Below are 21807 nucleotides of genomic sequence, written 5' to 3'. Positions count from 1 at the left end.
GTCTAATTTTGCTCCTTCCAATAAATTTGAGTTTGTGTGTATACTTTATGTATCCCCTTGACATTTGCATTTCTCTGGTTTATTTAATCAACACAGAACTTCTCAGTAACTAATGTTTAGATTGCTGTTTTTTTTCAGGAACCAGGTTTTTTTTTTTGGCTGTTATTTTGAACAATAAGGTTTTTTTTTTTCTCTCTTGATTGTGATAACAGAGAAATACTTTGTGATAACAGATTGAGTGTTTCATTGCTACAATTTCCCTCTTATTGCTTTGAGTCCAGAAGTATTATTCATTATTGACTGTATGCATGTAGGGCCTGATTTTAGAACAGGGTGTTAAGAGAGAAGTCCAACGAGCCACTTATTTTATTCCTAATTTATACAGGCAACATTGACCCCCCCCCACCTGACAGAACCAGCTTCAACAGCATGCACATGCTGACATGTTCTTTTACACCTGCTCTGAAGCTGATATAAAGGTGGGAGTGGGTGTAATCTACTCGTGTATTCGCATATTTTATACAATTCTGCCCCTGCTCCACTCCTGGGAGCACCCACGCACAGCACGTATACTAATACAAACAGCCTCGTCGTTTTATAAAAGGCCTTTTCTGTGTGTAGAACTGGCTTTATGCACAGGAAAACCTGCACAGAATTACTCTCTCGGGAGTAGTGGGTGCTAATGTTTATACGGCGATCAGGCACCTACATGCTTTGAATAATGGCGCATAAGCACATGTAAATGACAACATTCTGCCTAGACGCTTTTCTGCAAATAGGTGCATATCTTACATGATGCCTATTTGACAGATGGGTATTCAAGGAGGCAGATTTTTTTATTTTATTTTATTTATAACAATTTAATTTTTACAAGCACTAAAATAACTTGCCAGAAATACAGACAAGATGATACAAGAATTATTTCACTCAGGTAAGTCTATACTCTTCCTTAGACCACAAAATAGGGAGAGTGAAACAAGACAAGGAGATCAATTAAACAACAGTAAATAAAGAAAACGTGGTGTTAACCTGATTATCCCCAGTTATTATTTATCTGAATCGTTATTCCACACTGATCATCTGGTTGGCTTCTTCAAACCCAAAACGGTATATAGTCAATTTATTTCATTTGGAAACATACTTATTGTCCAATATTAGTGGAAATAATACAACTGGTTTCATTTTTTCTCTTTTAAGACCAGAAATTATTTAACAATACAAACACTTGAGTCTCTAATCCAATTCCCACTGATTAAGGTAATCCCAGTTTCACAGACTTCACTTCTGGGTGGGACTCACACTCGTATAACTTATGCGTATAACATCTAGTATTCTATCTGGCCGATATTCAGCACTATTTAATCCTGGCTGGTTAAATAGCATTTAGCCGGCTAACAGCTAATATTCAGCAGGAGATAGCTGGCTACATGCAAATATTCAAGTGTTGGCTGACTAAGTTTAGCAGCCAAATTGGACCACCTAAATAGCAGTCCTAGCTTTGGCCGCTATAAAAATTGGGGCTCTTTTACAAAGGCATGCTAGCATTTTTAGCGAGCACTAAAAACAAGCACAAGCTAAACATTAGAGATGCACTATATTTCCAGTTGCATCTCTAGCGTTTAGCGTGCACTAATCAGCGCCTACTAAAAACGCTAGCTTGCCTTTGTAAAAGGACCCCTTAACCAGCCAGCGCTGCATATTAACCGGTTAGGTTTAAGCTGGCCCCCCCAAAAAAACCCCATGGGTATTCAATGCTGGTCACCAGAAACGGCCCGGCATTGAATATCAGGGGTCAGGAAGCAGAGCCAGGTTGAGGGCGCGGGGGGAGCGAAAGCAGCGCGACAGCGGACTTCCGCTGGCACCGGTGCACATTTTCAATGCAACACGTTGAGAAAAAAATAGGCGCTGGCAAAACTCCATTTGGGGGAGCGGCCACTCCCCTGGCGCCCCCCCTAGCTATACCACTGATAGAGCCCTGTATCTCCAGCATTTAGATATGAGCACTTACACTAGTTCTACGGCTGACATAAGTGGCTGCATCTAACAGCATGTGTGTGATATATAGCCACATATGCTTGGAACCACATAGATGCCTCCTGGGTGGCTAAATATAGACTGATTTGCCCTCTTAGAGGGTCATTTTCAAAGCTATTTATGTAGGTAAACCAGTGCTTTACCCTTGGGAACTGAGTTTTACAAAAGTGTCCACCTGATATACTGGTAAAGTTACTCGTGTACAGCCCACGTGTGCATACTTTAACCTGCAATGAGCAGGGTTTTCACTTCTGTGCACATTTCTGAAAAATCAAGTCTATGCACACAAAACAATCCAGAAAACTGTGCACCCAAAATGTAAGTGCATAAATTCCCTGGGATAATATCAAAGTACATAAACACATTTGCAGTCTGAAAATCCTCAAGAAAAGCATGTGTGCACTTTTCACCCACATGCACAGCTATAACATTGCCCTTCCCTTAGAAGTATAATCCTCATTATTCTTTATTATAACAAACTAATATCACTTTCTCCCAGAGGCTGTTTCTCCAAATGGGTTAATTTTGCACATACCAGGACAGGAATGAACCTCACTTCTAAGCCAAGGTATGTAGGGTATGATCTCAGCCTCTCAAATTTACTGCTAATGCTCATCATAATAATTGCATCATCCCTTCTAGAGGTCACGGTATGTAATATGTAACCAGGTGTGCTTAAAAACTCCTTTTAATCAAACTTGTGGCTCCCAATACCATACTTACTATGGGAGTTCTAGGATGATTGCTGAAAATTAACTATTGGTGATGTGATAATTTAACTTTTTTTCCTCTGGTTACTTAACACTCATCCTTTGTACTGAATGAGAGATAATCCAGTTTAATGGAAAGAAAATGAAAGATAGCCAGGAGTTCAGAAACTTTAAACGACTGGAACCCACCAGATACAGGCAATGCTGTGGACTACCACAGCTAATGGGAGGTGATCTGGGGTTGAAGGGCATGACTGTCCCTGTCCTGCTATGCTGAAGGAGAGGGCACCCCTGACCAAGCCCTGGAGTAATTGAACTAATCCCACACCAGCCCCCCCCCCCCCCAAACACCGTTAGAATTAAGAGATTGCTGCTCAAGTCTAACCCCAAAGTAAGCACCTGAGGTAGCCTCCTTCCGAATCCTACTAGCCCAGTGCTAAAAAGAGACAGTAGGAGATCTGTATAGCTGTTTGTCCCTATTTAACCGAGCAGGGTCGCATATTTCAGCCCTGTTACCGAGGATCAAACAAGTTGGGGGGGTTGGAATGTAAAGGGGGTCGAGGCTGAGAAGGTTCCCTGCGCTGTGCACAAGCTCGATCTCTTCCTGGAGGAGTAATGGGCTCACCTGAAACTCCTGGGCGAGTGCCGCCTCCTGGCCCTTGCGCTGCATGGACTCCACCCTCCTCAGGAAGCTCCTCAGGTTCTCCTCCGCCTGGCTCATCTTGTCCCCCTTCCACCCTCGGGGGTGCAAGCAGCGATCCCTAAAAGCTCCTGCTCCCTTTGGATCTGCTGTTCTCAACTGTACCGCAAAAGAAACTAAAGTCGATGATGATGAGGAAGTGCAGTGCATTAAAAAAAAAAAAAAACCTAGGATCAAATAACACACAAAAAAGCCACACCTCTCCCGAGCCTGCTGTCCAGGCCAATGATAAGCCAGCAGTCGGACCAGGGCTGAAGCACGTCAGTCCCCTGACACCAATGACCTGGATGGAGGTGACAGGCTCTCAAGCTCTCTGCCTTAGCTCTGATCCCCAGCTCTGTCACTGACGCTGTTTGTAACCTTAGAAGGTCTAACTTTTATCATTCTTGAGTTCTAATCCCTGCCTGCCACTGTGGCCTCAGGGAAATCACGGTATCTCCCTAACTCTAAGGGTTGTTATTTATTGTTCTTGAGTTATAATCCCTGCCTCTGCCACTGTAACCCCAGGGAAATCATTTCTCCCTGTGTATCAGTTCTAATCCCTGGCTCTGTCACGGATTATTTTTATGTGGCTTCTGGGAGTAATTCTGTAAACAATTTGAGTGGATGCTTTTAAAACTGCCCAGTATTAGATTTGCAAGAAACTAGTGGGGTCAATATTCAAAGCGATTTAACTGGCCAGAAACGGCTCCTGGCTGGTTCAATCGCTTGTTCAGGGCTAAACACTCATTTTCAGTGGCACTAAAATAACCAGTTAGTGCCAAACTGCAAACTGGCTATTGGAGGGGGGGGGGGCACCCCTGCTGCCCTCGCCGCTCCGCCCCCGAAGGTCGCCGCCGCCGCTCCCCCTCCACCCCCCCGAGGTCGCCACCGCTCCCCCCCCCTGAGATTGCCACAGCCACTGCTCCCCCTCCACCCCCCCCCCCCCCCGAGGTTGCCGCCGCTGTTCCCCCCCTCCGTCCACCACCGGGCCAGGCCTCCTGCATTGAAATCACAGTCTCACCACCATTAAAGCAGCGCTGCAGGCAGCAGAATGCCTCCCTTCGGCCATCCTTCCCTCCTTGTGTCCCGCCCTCACGGAAGTTACGTCAGACGAGGGCAGGACACAGGGAGGGCAGGAAGGCTGAAGGGAGGCGTTCTGCTGGCTGCAGCGCTGCTTTCACGGAGGTGAGACTGCGATTTCAATGCAGGGGCAGATGGTCGACGACGGAGGGTGGGTGGGACTGCGGCGCCGGGCCCCCCTTGGAGGCCCGGGGAATTTTGTCCCCCCTGCCCTCCCCCCCTCTCTGCAGCTATGGGAGTCAGTACTTGGCCGGTTAAGTGCTAATATTCAGCACTTAACCTGCCACATTAACCACATAAAGAGGACCACATAAAAGTCAGTCTATCTTTATGCGGTAATCTGGTGCCTGGACATGGCCTGGCATTAAACGGCCAGGTTTAACACTGGCAGTGGTCAGCAAAGTGCTGATCTCCGCTGACTGAACATCAGTCGTTAGATGTTCAGAAAACCTATGTAGTATGTAGAATAAGCTTAGTAGGAGCAGGGTTGGCATGTAATGCTTTTATTTATTAGAACTTGCTATAACTGACAAGCAGGGCTAAGTGGTTTAAAGACTAAATATAACACAAAAGAAAGGAAACACATCATTGTACTTGTTCCTGTTTTATTTTAAACCGTTTTAAATTTAACTGTATTAAGCGGTATATTACATAATTAAATCAAATCGAAAGATTAACACTCATCCAAACATATATACAGCACTGTATAATGGTGATAAGAACCGTATTTTCACGCAAATAACCCATGAGATATATTGTGTTTTTACAAACCACACACACGCCTGTGCGCTTTATGCATTGGTGCACTATACCAGTGTATTTGTCCTAAGATACACTAATTGCAAAATTAGCACATTTGTTTTTAAGGCTTTTTATTTTTATGTTTAGTTTTTTTGCAGTAGTAATACCTCTAATCATAAAATACAGCAAGTATACCAGATCTTACTTCTCTCTTTGAAAGGAGGAAAAGACTTCAGATGCTCAGCTTATTGTTGTGAATTTTCACCTATAACTGCCGCGCGAACTTCCTCATCAGTCATAAAAACCTCCGTTCAGTAAATTGTATTTATTATTTTTTTCATAATTTTCTTATTATTTTCTTCCTCTCTTTTCTTTATAACGCAGTGTTTCTAGTATCTCCCTTACCAGGAACCCTAAAATTCAAGGACACTTATCTTGATTTTGGTTTGATTCACATCGGTTTGCTCAACAAATGTGAACAGCTGGCAGTTTGACTCCTGAGGAAGCAAGCTGTGTAAAACGGAGGCGCACTGTTGAGCAAACTGATGTGAATCATACCAAAATCAAGATAAGTGTCCTTGAATTTTAGGGTTCCTGGTAAGGGAGATACTAGAAACACTGCGTTATAAAGAAAAGAGAGGAAGAAAATAATAAGAAAATTATGAAAAAAATAATAAATACAATTTACTGAACGGAGGTTTTTATGACTGATGAGGAAGTTCGCGCGGAAGTTATAGGTGAAAATTCACAACAATAAGCTGAGCATCTGAAGTCTTTTCCTCCTTTCAAAGAGAGAAGTAAGATCTGGTATACTTGCTGTATTTTATGATTAGAGGTTTCTCATAAGCAAGATTATAGCCATATAGTTAATACAATCTTACTGCAATAATAATACATAATAATACCTGCAAGAACCTACAAAGAAAAGCCCTTAAAACAAATCCTAATATTCAGCTAGCAACAGTCAGTGTTTTTTTAAACTCTGACCATGGCCGGAAATTAGCCCTGAATATTCAGTGCCAGACCATCTCAGGGCTAATTTGACCGATGCTGGCTGCTGGGGCTGCTGTGAATCCAGCCTGGCTGAATATTGGCCAGGATCTGCATAACCCTTTTCTTCTTTTAAAAGCCCTACGAACCCCCTCCCAGCCCCTAAAAGATCCCCCCTCCTTCCCTCCCCCTCTCCCCAGCTCACTGCCAAGCAAAACCCTTCAACTTCCCTTCCTCGAACATCCCCCCAACCCTCAAACCCCCTGCAATATAGGTAGGCTTCCACCTGGGCCTACCTACTGTCCCTGATGGTCTGTGGGGTCGTTGGAGGCAGGAGTGAAGCCTTCTCACTCCTGCCCCTTACAACTTTCCTAAGAAAATAGCATTCTTAAATTCACCCACTTAGCTATGCAGCTACCGACACTAAATATTGTTGGCAACCGCATAACTGCTGGCTCCTCCCCAACACCGCCCCTCATCAGAGGCAATATTCAGTGGCACTGCCCTGTTTAGTGCCACTAAACATCAGGGTTAGGCGGCTACAGGTGACTGAAGTAAGCATGAGTCGTTCCTGCTCACTTAAATCACTTTGAGGGACATAATCGAACGCGAACGCCCATCTCCATGGGCATCTATCTCTGAGGACAGGTCCGTGAAGGGACGGGCCAGACCGTATTTTCGAAAAAGATGGGCGTCCATCTTTTGTTTCGATAATACGGTTGGTGCCGGGCAAATGCATTGAATTTGGGCGGATTTGAGCTGGGCGGTATCGGTTTTCAGCGATAATGGAAACCAAAGGTGCCCAGCTCAAAAACGAACAAACCCAAGGCATTTGGTCATGGGAGGGGCCAGGATTCACAGTGCACTGGTCCCCCTCACATGCCAGGACACCAACCGGGCACCCTAGGGGGCACTTGTAACAATTAAAAACAAAATTAAAATACCTCCCAAGTCCATAGCTCCCTTACCTTGGGTGCTGAGCCCCCCAAATCCCCCAAAACCCACTCCCCAGAACTCTATACCATTACCATAGCACTTATGGCTGAAGGGGGGCACCTAGATGTGGGTACAGTGGGTTTTGGGGGCGGTTTGGAGGGCTCCCATTTACCAGCACAAATGTAACAGATAGGGGGGGGATGGGCCTGGGTCCACCTGCCTGAAGTCCACTGCACCGCAGGGCCGTGCTAACACGGGTGAGTGAGGTAAGTACCGCAGGGGGGTGTGGACCTCTGGAGGGCGCCTACCGTTTCCTGAGGTCAGCTCACTTGCAAAATGTTTTACCTGAAGCTGTGATTCTCCTCTCTTCCCTGCCCTCCCCTCTTTGACCACAGTGCTCACTGAGGCAGGCAGGCTCTGCTGAAGCTGTTTGAAAGAATACAAACAGTGCTATTTATGTCTTTGGTGTAGGACGAACTCCTCATTCAGGGTGAGCTTGAACAACATTCAAATTAAAGAGAACAGCCAGGTTTGGAGGGAGGTGTGCAAGTGAGACTGGGGAGAAATAAAAACTAAATAGTGTAATTGTTAAAATCTGTAAGTGGTTCAAAGTTTTTGGGTTTTTTTTCTCTGAGCTTGTACACCGAGAGAAGGGCATGACTGCAATGATGTTTGCATAATTATCAGTAACCCGATATCTACAGCTAAAAGCCATTTCATTGGCTGATGGTTCCAACAGTAGTTTCAGAGGAAGGGTAGTGTAGAAGAGCTGGTAAGTGAAAATCTGATTGTTTTTTTGGTGTTTGTTTTTATATAAAAGATTCTCCTTGGATAGGGAAGAGTCTGTGATATGTGAAAATATATTTTGCTTTAATGAAATTGCTAAACTTTAGAGTCAGAGACTTATCAATGATCAGAAAAAGAAAGTCACCAGATAACAAAGGTAGAGCAAAATCATTTTATTTTCATTTTAGTGTTTGGAATATGTACACTTTGAGAATTTACATCTGCTATCTTATTTTGCAATGTATAGCAATTTGTTTCTAAGAATATTGCTGACAATTCCTGTCAGTGTGGCAAGTGGTGAGCAATCATTTTCAGGGTTAAAAATCATAAAAAAAACAGTAAAAAAATGCCTGTTTCAAAAGGGAAGGAAACGGGCGCTAGCAAGGCCATCGCCCACCCTCCCTCCCTCGCTGTTCCAGACTCTGCCGTCCCTCCGTTTTCACCCTCCCTTTCCGCGACCCAGTCGACCCCCCTTCTTGGCGAAAACCGTCCCCCGCTGCACTCCAGTACCTGTGCTGATGGGGGACCCCAACCCCGTCAGCCGAAGTCCTGTGCTGGCCTTCGAGGCGTTGCTTCTTCAATGATTTTGTGTCTAAGTTGCTCTGCGTGCATCTCACCATGTCCACCATCCTCCTGTGTCCTTATGTGTCCTGTCTACCATCTGTAGCCCTGTCCCTATCCTTTCTCCAGTTTCAGCATCTGCCTTCAAAGTGTTCCGATCCAGCCCTTAAATTCAGCAATTTTCCCTCCATCCATATCCAGCATTTCTCCTCACTCCCCTCCATCCATGTGCATCTACTTTCCTCCCCTCCCCTACATCCATGTCCAGCATTTCTCCTCTCTCCCTTCCCCTCCATCCATGTGCATCTCCTTCCTTTGTCTTTCCTTCCCTCTATTCCTGCCCAACATTTCTCCTCTCTCCCCTGCCCTCCCCCCCATGTCCAGCAATTTCTCCTCTCTCCCTGGGCCCTGACCTCCCATCCATGTCCATCCTTGTTCATCGATGCTCCTATCTCCCCTCCTCCATCCATCCATATCCAGCAATTCTCCTCTCTCCCCTGCCCTCCCCTCCATGTCCAGCAATTTCTCCTCTCTCCCTGGGCCCTTCCCTCCATCCATGTCCATCAATGCTTGTCTCTCCCCTGCCCCCGCCATCTATCCATATCCAGCAATTCTCCTCCCTCCCCTCCATGTTCAGCAATTAATCCTCTCTCCCTGGGCCCTGCCCTCCCATCCATGCCCATCCTTGTCAATGCTCCTCTCTCCCCATCCCTCCCACTCCCATGTCCACCTGCCTGCCCTCTTCTCTCTTCTAGTTCAACTATTTAAATTTACCTTGCTCCGCCTCCGACGTCTGCACAGCGTCAATGAAAGCGCTGCCTGTCTGACGTCGCTCCACCAGCCTTCCCTTCGCTCGTTCGTTCCCTCAGTGCCCCGCCTTCTTCTGACATCATTTCCTCGAGGGCGGGACAGAGAGGGAACGAACGAGCGAAGGGAAGGCTGGTGGAGAGACGTCAGACAGGCAGCGCTTTCATTGACGCTGCGCAGATGTCGGAGGCGGAGCGAGGTACATTTAAAGCGCCAGGGATGGAGCGGAAGAGGCTCAGGCTGACTGAGGCGTACCGCGCGGAGCCCCCTTAAGCACGAGGCCCTATGCGGCCGCCTTGGTCGCCTCGGCCTAAGACCGGCCTTGCCACTAACAACTGCTCCAGGGACCTGCATACTGCTGTGATGGTGCTGGGTATGACATTTGAGGCTGGCATACATGCTGGCAAAAAAAGTTTTTAAAGTTATTTTTTTTTGGGTGGGAGGGGGTTAGTGGGGGAGTCAGGGGAGGTCATCCCGATTCCCTCCCGTGGTCATCTGGGCAGTTGGGGCACTTTTTGGGGACTTGTTCGTGAAAAAAAAAAGGGTCCAGAAAAAGTGACCCAAATTCTCACTTCTGGCACCCTTCTTTTTTCCATTATCGGCCGAGCGCGCCTATCTCTCCTCGGCCGATAAACACACCCCAGTCCCGCCTTCACCACGCCTCCGACATGCCCCCATCAACTTTGTCCGTTCCCGCGACAGACTGCAGTTGGAGGCGCCCAAAATCGGCTTTCGATTATACTGATTTGGGCGCCCATGAGAGAAAGGCGCCCATCTCCCGATTTGGGTCGAAATATGGGCGTCTTTCTCTTTCAAAAATAAGCCTGTTTAAATATCAAGCCCAAATGTGTTAGCTTGGCATTTAGCAAATATTAGACAAATAAGCTGGTTTAGTTCATGTTATATGTGTGGGCATGTACTACTACTACTACTACTTAACATTTCTAGAGCGCTACTAGGGTTACGCAGCGCTGTACAAATTAATAACTAAGGACGGTCCCTGCTCAGAAGAGCTTACAATCTAAAGGACGAAATGTCAAGTTGGGGTAGTCTAGATTTCCTGAGTAGAGGTGTTGTGATTAGGTGCCGAAAGCGACACTGAAGAGGTGGGCTTTGAGCCACCAGTTTATTTTTACACAGACTCACAATATACGTGCATTATCCCCCCCACACCAGATTCTATATAGCACGACCAAAATTGCGAATGCAAATCTGGTCATATTCTGGATTTGTGAGCACCATTTAGTTCCTTACCAAGCCAATAAATTATTTATTTACTTATTTATTTGTTGCACTTGTATCCCACATTTTCCCACCTATTTGCAGGCTCAATGTGGCTTACATAGTACCGTGATGGCGATCACCATTTCTGGTAGGAGAAATACAGAGTGGTTTAGTGTTAATGATCATAGATGATAAAGTATTTTAAGTAATCAGGACAAAAGGAGAGAGAGTTCGATTTTGTCCAGTTCTGGTAGGTGTTTCGAGTGTTTTGTAGAGTTCAGGCGTTTAGGTTGGTTCTTTCTGGTATGCCTTAACAAGCAATTATTGATACTAATTGGCATTTTATTTAATTATTTGAATCACTTGTACCCCGACTAAACCTAAGCCGCTATCAAAAAGAGCACACACAATAATAATAATCACAAACGTACAAACAAGAAATGCGCTGTTATACCCCCAACAAGTCTCTCAAAAACAATAGCTGCTACTACCTGTCATCATCAAAGAGCAAAAAAAGGCTTAGGCAAAAAAAGTGAGCTTTTAATAACTTCCTAAATTGTCCCACATTAGCACAAAGGTGCAACTGGCCAAGCAGGGCATTCCACATTACTGGACCTGCAATTGAGAATGCTGCAACCCTCGTCAGAGCATAATGTGCGGTCCCTGACGAATCCATTGCTAACTTCTTCACAGAATCAGATCTCAAATGCCTGGCAAATGCAAACAACTTAACAACAGAATGCAAATACAGTGCAGTCCGCTTAAGTGCAAGGGTCTGGGACCAAAGAAATGCATGCAGTTAACCTGAGCGTGCACTTAACCATTGTGACCCAAAGAAACTTGACATCTGATAAACATATGTACAGTACTGTTTATTATTATTATACGTACAGTATACAGTCTCAGTTAACTGACATTAGACTTTACTTGAAGTAATCAGTTATAGTCCTCTGTACACTCTTGGGTCTGTGAGTTCCATAGACTATATCTGCCAGACGGTAAAAACTGTCATTGCACTGACATCCAGTGGCCTCCAGATAGGTCCGCACGGTGTTGAGACTCTCCAGCGCTCTTGCAAAAGTGGCAGGAGGAAGTTGTTAAATTTCATCAGCATGTGCCTCGCTGCTCATTTCTTCATCTGTTCCATCATCAGCCATTGTTGCCTGCGTGTAGGCGCATATCTCAACATCAGTGCTGTCTTCAGCTGTTTGTAGATCGTAATCAACAGCTACGTAGCGATGGAACTCCTCTTCAGTAACACTGGCTGGTATGTCAATAACCTGTTCATCTGACACGTTTGCAACAGCTGCATCTCTTTCGTCCCTCTCCACATCCTTAACAAAGCTTGCCCACTTGTAGCAGTTCACAATGGTTGCCTGTGTAACATGATTCCAGGCTTCTTTCCGCATATGTAGGGAATCCAACAGTGATAGATTACGAGCCAGTTCAACAGCACGTTTATCCTTGCCAATCTGGTCATCCAACAGTGGCTTTGAATTCAGTTAGTCCAAGACTTTCAGCTAGCTGGTTAGCTTTCTCCATAAGCAGTGGACCACTGACAGGAAACTGTCTGCTCCTGACTCGAGAAAACCACCGAAGAAGAGCATCTTCTACCTCCTCAGCTTTTCCCGACTGTTTTCGTTTCCATTGTGGATTTGTATTGTTTTGCCAGTCTTCCAGAAGCTGGTCTTTCTGCTTCAAGACACGTGAAATTTGACTGGGATTGACACCATATTCTTTAGTAATAGATGCTTGACTTTGTTTTCTAATTTTGTAAGAACTTCTATTCGTTCAGCCAATGTTAAAGTCTTACGGTTCCACCGCGATGACGATGACGACCCCATCTCGTTGGTTGTCACGCGCCAATCGGCTTCCATATTCCATGCGTGCGCTTATGCGGAGTCTTTCCTGCAGAGGAGCGGCCTTGAACCATGCAAATAAATAAATAAATAAATATAAGTGAATCTTGCACTTATCAGTGGTGCGCTAAACCAAAGTTTGTCCCCATAGAAATTGATGGTGCCAAAAATGGGACCAAAGTACGGCATGCAGTTAAACAGAGCATGCGCTTATCCGACGTGCACTTAAATGGAGTGTACTGTATATATAGATAGATAGATAGGTAGATATAAAACACGTTATTAATATGACATAATCTCTCTATATAAAACGCACCTCCAACGTTCTAATAAAGCCGGAAGCTTCAAAGTTCTACGTTTGTAGTTGTGTAGATCGCTGTTTGCCCATGAGTGTCTGCCCCGCCCTCGCGTCACAACATGATGACATCGAGAGCGGAACACTGACACTCACCGAATCGCATCGCTCATCCATTGCTACGCCATGAAACGTGACATCAGACGCATCACGGACCTATGAGAACGACCTGCATGAAAAAAGGAGGGAGTATCAGCAGCTGACAATGAAGGAATCGCCGAACCGTTGCCAGGCAAAGGAAGGAGATGTCAGACGCATGACGGACCAATCACGAGCAACTGCATGGGAACAAGGGAGGAGAATAAGCAGCACAACCGGCCACTTTCTCTGCACCACTGAGAAGAGACATCGCTGGAAGGAGAATACTATTTGGATGCCCATGCTCCTGCTCTGGGTATGTGACGGCACAAACAGACACCCAGAAACACAGTTGCAGCCTCCCTAACAAACGCCCTCCCAGACAAAACTACCCACTGTCCCAACATCCCCGGCACCTCAACCAACCTCCCTCCAAGTTACACACACCCTCAAAAGTACAGGATCATAATGGCGCTGCAAACACACACCCAGAAATCAACTTGCAGCCTCCCTAACAAACGTCCTCCAACACACAACTAGGGAGGGAGGGAGGGGGGAGGACCCTGGAACTCAGAGGGAGGGGGGAGGAACCTGGAACTTGGGAGGGGGGGGAGGACCCTGGAACTTGGAGGGAGGTGGGGAGGACCCTGGAACTTGGAGGGAGGGGGGGACAGGGGACCCTGGAACTTGGAGAGAGGGAGGGGGACCCTTGAACCTGGAGGGGGGACCCTGGAACAACCCTAGGGGTTAAAATAATCTTGACTGGGCTCCTCCAGAGAAAAAAATAAGGGTTCTAAAGTGACATCACTCTGGGACAACGGGTGAGCAAGCTGGTTGCCTTGGCAATGGCTTGCTGGGCAGTAGGGAGGTGAGTGAGACCCTGAGCAGTCCTGTATTAATGATCAGAACTCAGCTGTCATAGGAAATCTGTATTAAAACAGATCTGGGAGTATTTTGAGGGATATGAGTGAGTGTGAAGTGAATGAACAAGGTTTATTACTTAAATAAAAAAAGCCTGACACGTTTTAGAGGCTTTAGAGAGGACTGGGCTGTTTGAGAAGCTGTGAGGACAGAAAGGCAATGACCCAATCAATTTTACCAGACTATTACTATTTTGATGAGCTGGTGAAACGGGTTATTCTAATAAAGTGTCATATTTGATGTTTCCAGCATAAGTGCTGATTGTAGTGCTCTCCAAAGTTCCATCAAATCTAAAAGATTTGGGAAGGAGATTTAAAAGTGGAAACATGCACAGGGACTTTGAGTGAGCAATTATTACACTGTCTTCAGGCGGCAGTGCATAGGTAATACTGCTGGGAGTTATTTCAACCCCAGGTAATTGTATGTTCTCAGCTGGTTTAAGGAAAAATACTCTCAATACTCCTTGTATTTATTAACTGTGGGAGGGAAAGAGTAGGGACACAGAATTATCATTTTTTTGTGTACTGGGTAGTTAGCCAGAGAAAAAAACCAATTACCCCTGCAAGCTGAAAATGGTATTATCCACCAGGGCCAATAGGTGGGGTGTAAGGTTTTGCATTTTTTAGTTAATTAAAGCCTAGGATAGTAGGTACCCGGAGATTCCCGGTCCCAGACAGTTCCATCATCATAATCATCACATGACGACATGGTACCCACCGAACCAAGAAAGGAGAAGAAAAGAAGATAAAGCAAGAAAGCAGGAAAAAAGTATCCTTTGCACCACTAAATGTGCATTGACTAAAGATTCTCCAGAGACTTGATTAAGAAAGTAGAGTAAACACATGAACTTTTACTTACCTTACAGTTGTCATGAAGAGGTATCTAGGGAAAGAAAAGAAGCCACAAAGAATCAATTCTTGAATGTTGACACATTTTAGACTAGTTTTTGTTGATTACATGCATGTTAATAGTATAAATCGGAGAAAATTTAGCTAGTACTTATCTGATGTCAGTTACATTCATTAACTGGTAGAGCCTGTGAAGAAACAACTAAACGAATGTTAAAAGTTACTGTGTTTGTTATTTTTGAAAAGGTTTCTGGCAAATAGAAACAAAGTTTGTAAGGGGAAAAGGAAACATAGAAGCTTAAGTGTCTAAGTTACAATGTTTATGTCTAAAGAATAACTGGTGAGTGTGGAGTGTATAAATTATTAAATTGTGGGTTGAAAACAAGTGTATTTAATAAAGTGGATGTTTTAAATAAAATAACTTTTATATCAATTCCATCTTGATAGTTTTTTTTGTACCTCTTCTCCGCTTCTGGGTGGTGTGTTCACACATCTTAAATTCCATTTGAACCCAGGAGTGGGGGAGGGACTGGAACTTGGAGGGAAGGGGGACCCTGGAACTGGGAGGGAGGGGATGACCCTGGAACTGGGAGGGAGGGAGGGAGGGAGGGAGGGGGGAGACAGCACTGGAACTCGGAGGGATGGAGGAAGGGAACGGCCCTGGAACTTGGAGGGAGGGAGGGTGATAACACATTTATCCTAACAATCCCTTTCAAAACATTAATTGCAGAAAGGCAATACCTTGCTAGTGCCCGTTTCATTCGTTTGAAAAATGGGCCTCTTATCCTAGTGTTATATATATAATGCCATGTCTGTTCCCTTTTTCTTACCTGATTGTAGCCCTGGAATAACTGTGTCCCAATTATAGTTCTCTGTAAACCACATTTTTATTTATTGATTGATTTATAAACTCTTACCCCTCCCCCTGATATTCAAACCCATTTAATCAGCTAGGAATGGCACCTGGCCAGTTAAATGACACTTAATTGTCTATCTGGCAATATTTAGCAGGGGATAGCTATCGCTGTCTAGTGGCTAGGAGATAACCGGCTTTACTGTGCAATATACCTGGCTATCCACGAATATTCAGTCCATAGCCAGCTATTGTAAGCGGCCACATTGAGCCGCTTAAATAGCTGGAATATCTTTGTCAGGTTTAAACTTAACCTGCTATCTCTGAATATCAACTTAGCCGCTTAAGTTTAAACCACCCAAAAATAAAATAGATTTTCAATGCCAGTCACCAGAAATGGCCGGCATTGAATATCTGGGCTGACTGCCGACCGCAGGAATTAGCCGGGCTCCCTCCTGCGGCCTGAATATCAGCCCTTTATATTCCACTCATCCACAAATCTGAGCAGCTAACATACATAATCCAAAAACTTAAACATAAAATAAACATAATAACAAACAATAAAAGAATTAGTTGCACACCATATATCTGTGACCTCCACTGAATCCAAGTCAGCCTCTTACTACTACTACTACTATTTATAATTTCTATAGCGCTACTAGACGTACGCAGCGCTGTACACTCTTACATTACAGTCCCTAAATCAGGGACTTTATTTTCCATACTTTGCTCATTAGTATACACATTTCTCTACAAGGATTTATTGTTCTACTTACTTTTACTTAAAGGCTTTACTCACTTAAGGACTTTTTCTTAAAACATGAAGCACTCAGAGAAATGGTAAAAGAGAGCATCATAGGAAATGACGGCAGATGGAAATCAATTTGGCCCATCTTGTCTGTGCAGTACAGTGGTAATGTAAACCACCTCGATTTGTGCTTCAATAAAGGCTGTATATCAAATTGATGAACTTATTCCTAACCCTAGTGTTAGCTTGCTATTAATGTGGAGTGGAGGAGTGGCCTAGTGGTTAGAGCACCGGTCTAGCAATCCAGAGGCGGCAGGTTCAAATCCCACTGCTGCTCCTTGTGATCTTGGGCAAGTCACTTAACCCTCCATTGCCTCAGGTACAAACTTAGATTGTGAGCCCTCCTGGGACAGAGAAATATCCAGAGTACCTGAATGTAACTCACCTTGAGCTACTATTGAAAACGTGTGAGCAAAATATCCTATATAATAATTTGCACCTCCAACATTCTACGTTTGGATGCCTGGGTTCGTAACATCCATTCCCAATCATTGCCCCACCCTTTCATCAAAATGTAATGACGTCAGAGGGCGGAACAATGAGGGGGAAGGGAACTCTGGAGGCGAGAGAACACTGTCAGAATTGAAGGACATCGAGGGGAGGGAGGAAGGGAAGGGCAGGGCAGAGGAGAATTGATGGACATGGATGGGATGGGAGGATAGTCATAGGCACCCCGTATAAGAGGCTTGGGGAGGCTAAGCCTCCCCAGCCCAGCCCAACTGTGACCTTCCCCTGGCTGCTGCCCCCCCCCCCCAAAAGCAGGGCTGCCTGGCGCAGCAGCCAGGCAACTCTCAGACAGTCTTTCCGCTCCTTCCCACCCTCAGCTCCCCGATCAATAGCCCTCCTCTCCGTTCCTCCTCCCTTGCGTGTGTTTAACCCTTTTACTTTCAGGCGCAGCGACGGCAGTGAAGAGGACAACACAGTGGGCTTGCCTCCAGCTTCTCCCTTCCCTCACACAGTGTCCCGCCTTCTGCAATAATGCATTTCCTGTTTCTGTGAGGGCGGGACACTGTGTGAGGGAAGGGAGAAGCTGTGTTGACTTCTTCACTGCCATCGCTGCACCTGAAAGTAAAAGGATTAAACACGCAGGGGGGGCGGGGAAGGAATGGAGAGGAGGGCTGTCAGGGAGCTGAGGGAGGGCAGGGAGAATCGCTGGACATGGATTGGAGGGCAGGGGGAGAGAAGAGATGGCTGGAATTAAAGAGGAGGGCAGGGGGAGAAGAGATTGCTGGACAGGAGGGGAGGGCAGGGCAGGGGGAGAGAAGAGATCACTGGACAGGACTGGAGGGGAGGGCAGGGGAGAGAGGATAATTGCTGAACATGGATGGATGGCGGGGGCAGGGGAGAGAGCAAATTTGCTGGATATGGATGAGAGGGCAGGGAGAATGGAGAGTTGCTGGACTTGGGTGGATGGAGAGGGCAGAAGAGAATGGAGAGTTGCTGGACATGGATGGATGGAGAAGAGGTCAGGGGAGAGGAGAATTGCTGGACATGGATGGATGAATGGGGGGAGGGGAGAGAGGAAATTTGCTGGATATGGGTTGATGGAAGAGAGGGCAGAGGAGAATAGACAGTTCCTGGACATGGATGGATGGATGGAGGAGAGGGCAGGGGAGAGGGGAGAATTGCTGGACATGGATGGATGAATGGGGGGAGGGGAGAGAGGAAATTTGCTGGATATGGGTGGATGGAGGAGAGGGCAGGGGAGAATGGAGAGTTACTGGACATGGATGGATGGAGGGGAGGGAAGTCAGGAAGGAGATGCACATGGATGAAGGAGAGGGAAGAGAGGAGAAATGCTGGACATGGATGGAGTCTGCGTACTCTTTATCTTTTAAAAAATACTATAAATAAAAATCACAAAAAAGAAAGATTAAAACAAAGAAAAACATAGATAAAACAATCCGTATCTCATACCCCTGGAGCATATTACTCATTATACACGCTTCCCAATTATTACTTATCATGACAGAACATTTCTCCTAAAGGTTCCCTTCAAAACATAATCGCCATTACACGATAACCTTGCTAGCGCCTGTTTCATTTGTGTGAGAAACGGGCCTTTTTTACTAGTAAATAAATAAATATCCTATCCATATCATACTGTAATTGTGTTTTAGGGAAAATGTAGAAGCAGTGGCTAGCCACAGTAGAATGTAGCTCTATCTTATTTCCTTTTACAGCACAGCTAATAAGAGCAGAAGTCTATGGCATGGTTGTAGCACCTCCTGCAGAAGGACACAATTTCCATCTACTTTGCTGAGGAAAGTCACCAGATAGCTCTGGGTGATCAATAACAGCAGGAACAGCCTTGGTTTGTGGTTAGCAGAGTGCCCACTCCTGGCCTGGTCAGTTCTTGCCCATCCCTGCTCACCAATCAGAGGTTGACTATTGAGCCATGCTTCCACTCTGTTTCCCCTCCTGCCTTCCCAGTCACCAGATTTTACTGTCAACCCCCAATGTCTCTGACTAGAGGCTTCGTGCTGGCTTGTTCCTTGGCCCACACCCCTTAAGTCCTTCCTTGAGGGACAGGCTGAGCCAGTTTTGGCTTTGACCCCATTCCATCTATGGACTTGCATTTCCAGTTTCTCTTGAACTAGCAGCATGTTAACAGAATAGCATGTTCTCTACTCCCTCTAGTGGTCAAAAAGGCCTGGCTGGCTGGTATGTTTTAAACACTCATATGATTATTTATGAGCAAATTATAAGGAGGGTCCTTGCTTTACCCACATTAGAAGGTTGAGTGGATCTGGCTGCTTTACAGAGGTGCTGCATAGGCAGGTTGTTCTTGTACATGGGTTCTTCCTTATTTTATTTTTTATCAAGAATATGTAGTGAGAGGTGATTCTCTTGGATGATTTAATTAACAAGAGCTGTGAGGGCAACTGTTTGCTCTTTATGTGAAACTGTCCATGGCTGATAAAAACAAGCATTGCTAAACAGTTCACAGGTGAAGTGGGTATGATGCAAAGATGCTCATAAATCTCTTGAAGCTGATTTTGGTCGAGACAACATATATTCAAATACAATAAGCCAAAAATATAAGCTGCTTGTTGGTTTGACCTAGCTAGCTGGTAAAGTTATATAACAGCTGCATACAGATGATGAGATGTATTAAACTGTTCAATAAGGGGACGAAGCAGACTAGGATAAAAAGGAAAAAGGCATGGTCTAAGGACTGAAACCCGAGACACACCACACTAGAGCTCCTCTGGCTTAGACAAGACTCTTTCACAGCACTGTTGGTGCTCTCTTTGACAAAATTAATTAGACTTTCTTCATTCCTCTGCATTCCCATCTATGCCAATAGAACTGTTTCTGTTCTATTCCTTTTACACAAAATCTGACTGCCTAAATAAACACCATAGATTAGATTTTGCTCACACTTTTTTCAGTAGTAGCTCAAGGTGAGTTACATTCAGGTACACCGGATATTTCTCTGTCCCTGGAGGGCTTACGATCTAATTTTGTACCTGAGGCAATGGAGGGTTAAGGGACTTGCCCAAGATCACAAGGAGCAGCAGCAGGATTTGAGTTGGCCACCTCTGGATTGCAAGACCAGTGCTCTAACCACTAGGCCACTCCTCCAATCCCACCTAATTGAATAAGTCCATCAGTTATATGTAGACCAATTTCCCAGTGAATTTCCCCAGAAACGGGAGATTAGAAACTAGTCAGTAGTGTTTGGATCAGTGGTGACACCCATTTGTTTGAAGATCAGTTTAATGTCTGTTTACACTAAAGAGTTAGCCAACAGGCAGCCCTAGGACAGGCATTGGTTATAGAAACCAGTAATGGAGCAATATCCTCTGAGGGCTTTAAAAAAAAAAATGATGTTGGAAAAGAGCCAAATCAACATTACTTGGCTTCAAAGATCTGAAAGTATGTTTTAACTCATGAACTGAGAGATAACAAAAAATCCTCTTGATTCACCCAGTGGGAAATCAGGGAAGATGTCTTCAACACCTGACAAGAATGAAAGCTAGAAACCTACTGAGATTAAAGGCTTACATTCCCTCCAGTTTAACCTTAAAATGCACACTGAACCCTCGGGCAGTTAAATTAAAGGTCTTAAGATCTAATTGTCCTGATCCAGAAAGAGCCCTGCCCTCCCATTCGTTTGTAACATCCTGAGGTCATTTTGCCTGCAGCATTCCCTTCCTTCTCATTGTTCCGCCCTCCTCTGATGTCATTTCGTCTTTATGCGAGGGCGGGACAGTGAGAAGGAAGGAAACGCTGGAGGCTTGCTGACGTCAGGATGTTACGAACGCAGCCAGCCAGCCATAGAACGTTGAGGTACAAATTATATAGTAGGTAGGTACTCAGGAGGACAAAGATTGCACATAGGGCTCCTAAATGGCCCAAACGTTTTGCTTCCGTTTCAGTGTGAGACATGCATCCTTAGCCACCATTGTCAGTAAATTGTGTAAAGCATTTCTCCAATGCCAGAATGTAGGCAGAGAAATCATGGTCTAATGTTGTAAAATACATTTTATTTACCCACCACACTAGCTTTATATATAAAAAAATGTGTTCTTTCTGCACAAGTGGGCCACAATGCTCCACCTTCCCAAAAATAATACCTTCAGGAGAAGGAATAATAGATTTATGGAGCAATTATTTCCAACAACAAATGAAATTATGCCAAAAACTTTGAATAAAGGGGCTGTGGCGAAACAGGGGACTTAATGCTTGTAATTTTGTATTGTTGCTTAAATTATACCTTTCCCTTATTTAGCCAATAAGTGGTGTCTGTCTTCTGCTTTATAGCTATAGCAGAGGTCTGTTTTCCTTTTAACTTACCTTCCCCCACAGAAAAAGAGGAAAACCCCTGAGGGGGAGAGTAATCTGCTGTGCCATTGGCCAGATACCCCTTAGTGTTAGTGCTCTGGGCCCTGATTGGCCCTGAAACCTAAGAGCCAGAATGTGTTGGAATTTCTCCAGTCTCAGAGTGGGAGTGTGGAGAATGAAGACCTCTGTACTGAGACCCTGTTCAAATCCTATGAGAAGTAATTTTTTCCTGAGCTCTCCAAGTACTACTTAGGTAGTAAGACGGTGTTTAGTTAGTTTTAATATTGATTCCTGTTATTTTACCTGTTACTGTTTGCACCTTTTCCCATTCACTGTTCTACCTTTTTTTATGATAATAAACCTAATAGTTTGTTAGCTCTGTTTTACTGGACTAAGAATCCTGGTGATTTATGTTCTCAGTCTGTGTGTGTTTTCTAGGAACTGTGGGACCCCTGGGATTGTGGATCCAGTGCCCTTAGAAACCACCAGGTGGGAGACTCACCCAGAGGCAAGCAGAACCCAGATGGTGGATGGACAGTATGCTAGTGTAAGAGCAGGTGCGAGCGGGCCTGGGCAGTGCTGAGACAGACCCTCTAGGTAGCTACAGGGTTAACCCCAGGTGGGTGCTAGGGATAGTGCTTAGGTATTACATGACAGGGGCAAAACCAAAAAGATTGAGAGAGCATGGCATCAGGGGAACCACACGGAGTAAATCATGGAAGAAACACCCTGCATAAAATGCT

At 45.1% G+C, this 21807-nt stretch overlaps 1 protein-coding gene across 2 annotated transcripts in view; it reads right to left on the bottom strand.

Annotated features, from left to right (window-relative positions):
* Window positions 1-3575, bottom strand: part of PTPN18 (protein tyrosine phosphatase non-receptor type 18) — a 133531-nt gene extending 129956 nt beyond the window's left edge. For both annotated transcript variants that reach the window (XM_030193974.1, XM_030193975.1), the window contains exon 1: window positions 3370-3575. In XM_030193974.1, the coding sequence (XP_030049834.1) occupies window positions 3370-3465 (96 nt within the window). In that variant the 5' untranslated portion in view covers window positions 3466-3575. The remainder of the gene's footprint in view (window positions 1-3369) is intronic.
* Between the last annotated feature and the right edge of the window lie 18232 nt (window positions 3576-21807).

Source organism: Microcaecilia unicolor, chromosome 2, assembly GCF_901765095.1.
Source record: "Microcaecilia unicolor chromosome 2, aMicUni1.1, whole genome shotgun sequence".
Taxonomy (NCBI): Eukaryota; Metazoa; Chordata; class Amphibia; order Gymnophiona; family Siphonopidae; genus Microcaecilia; species Microcaecilia unicolor.
This window is presented reverse-complemented; position numbering and strand designations above follow the sequence as displayed.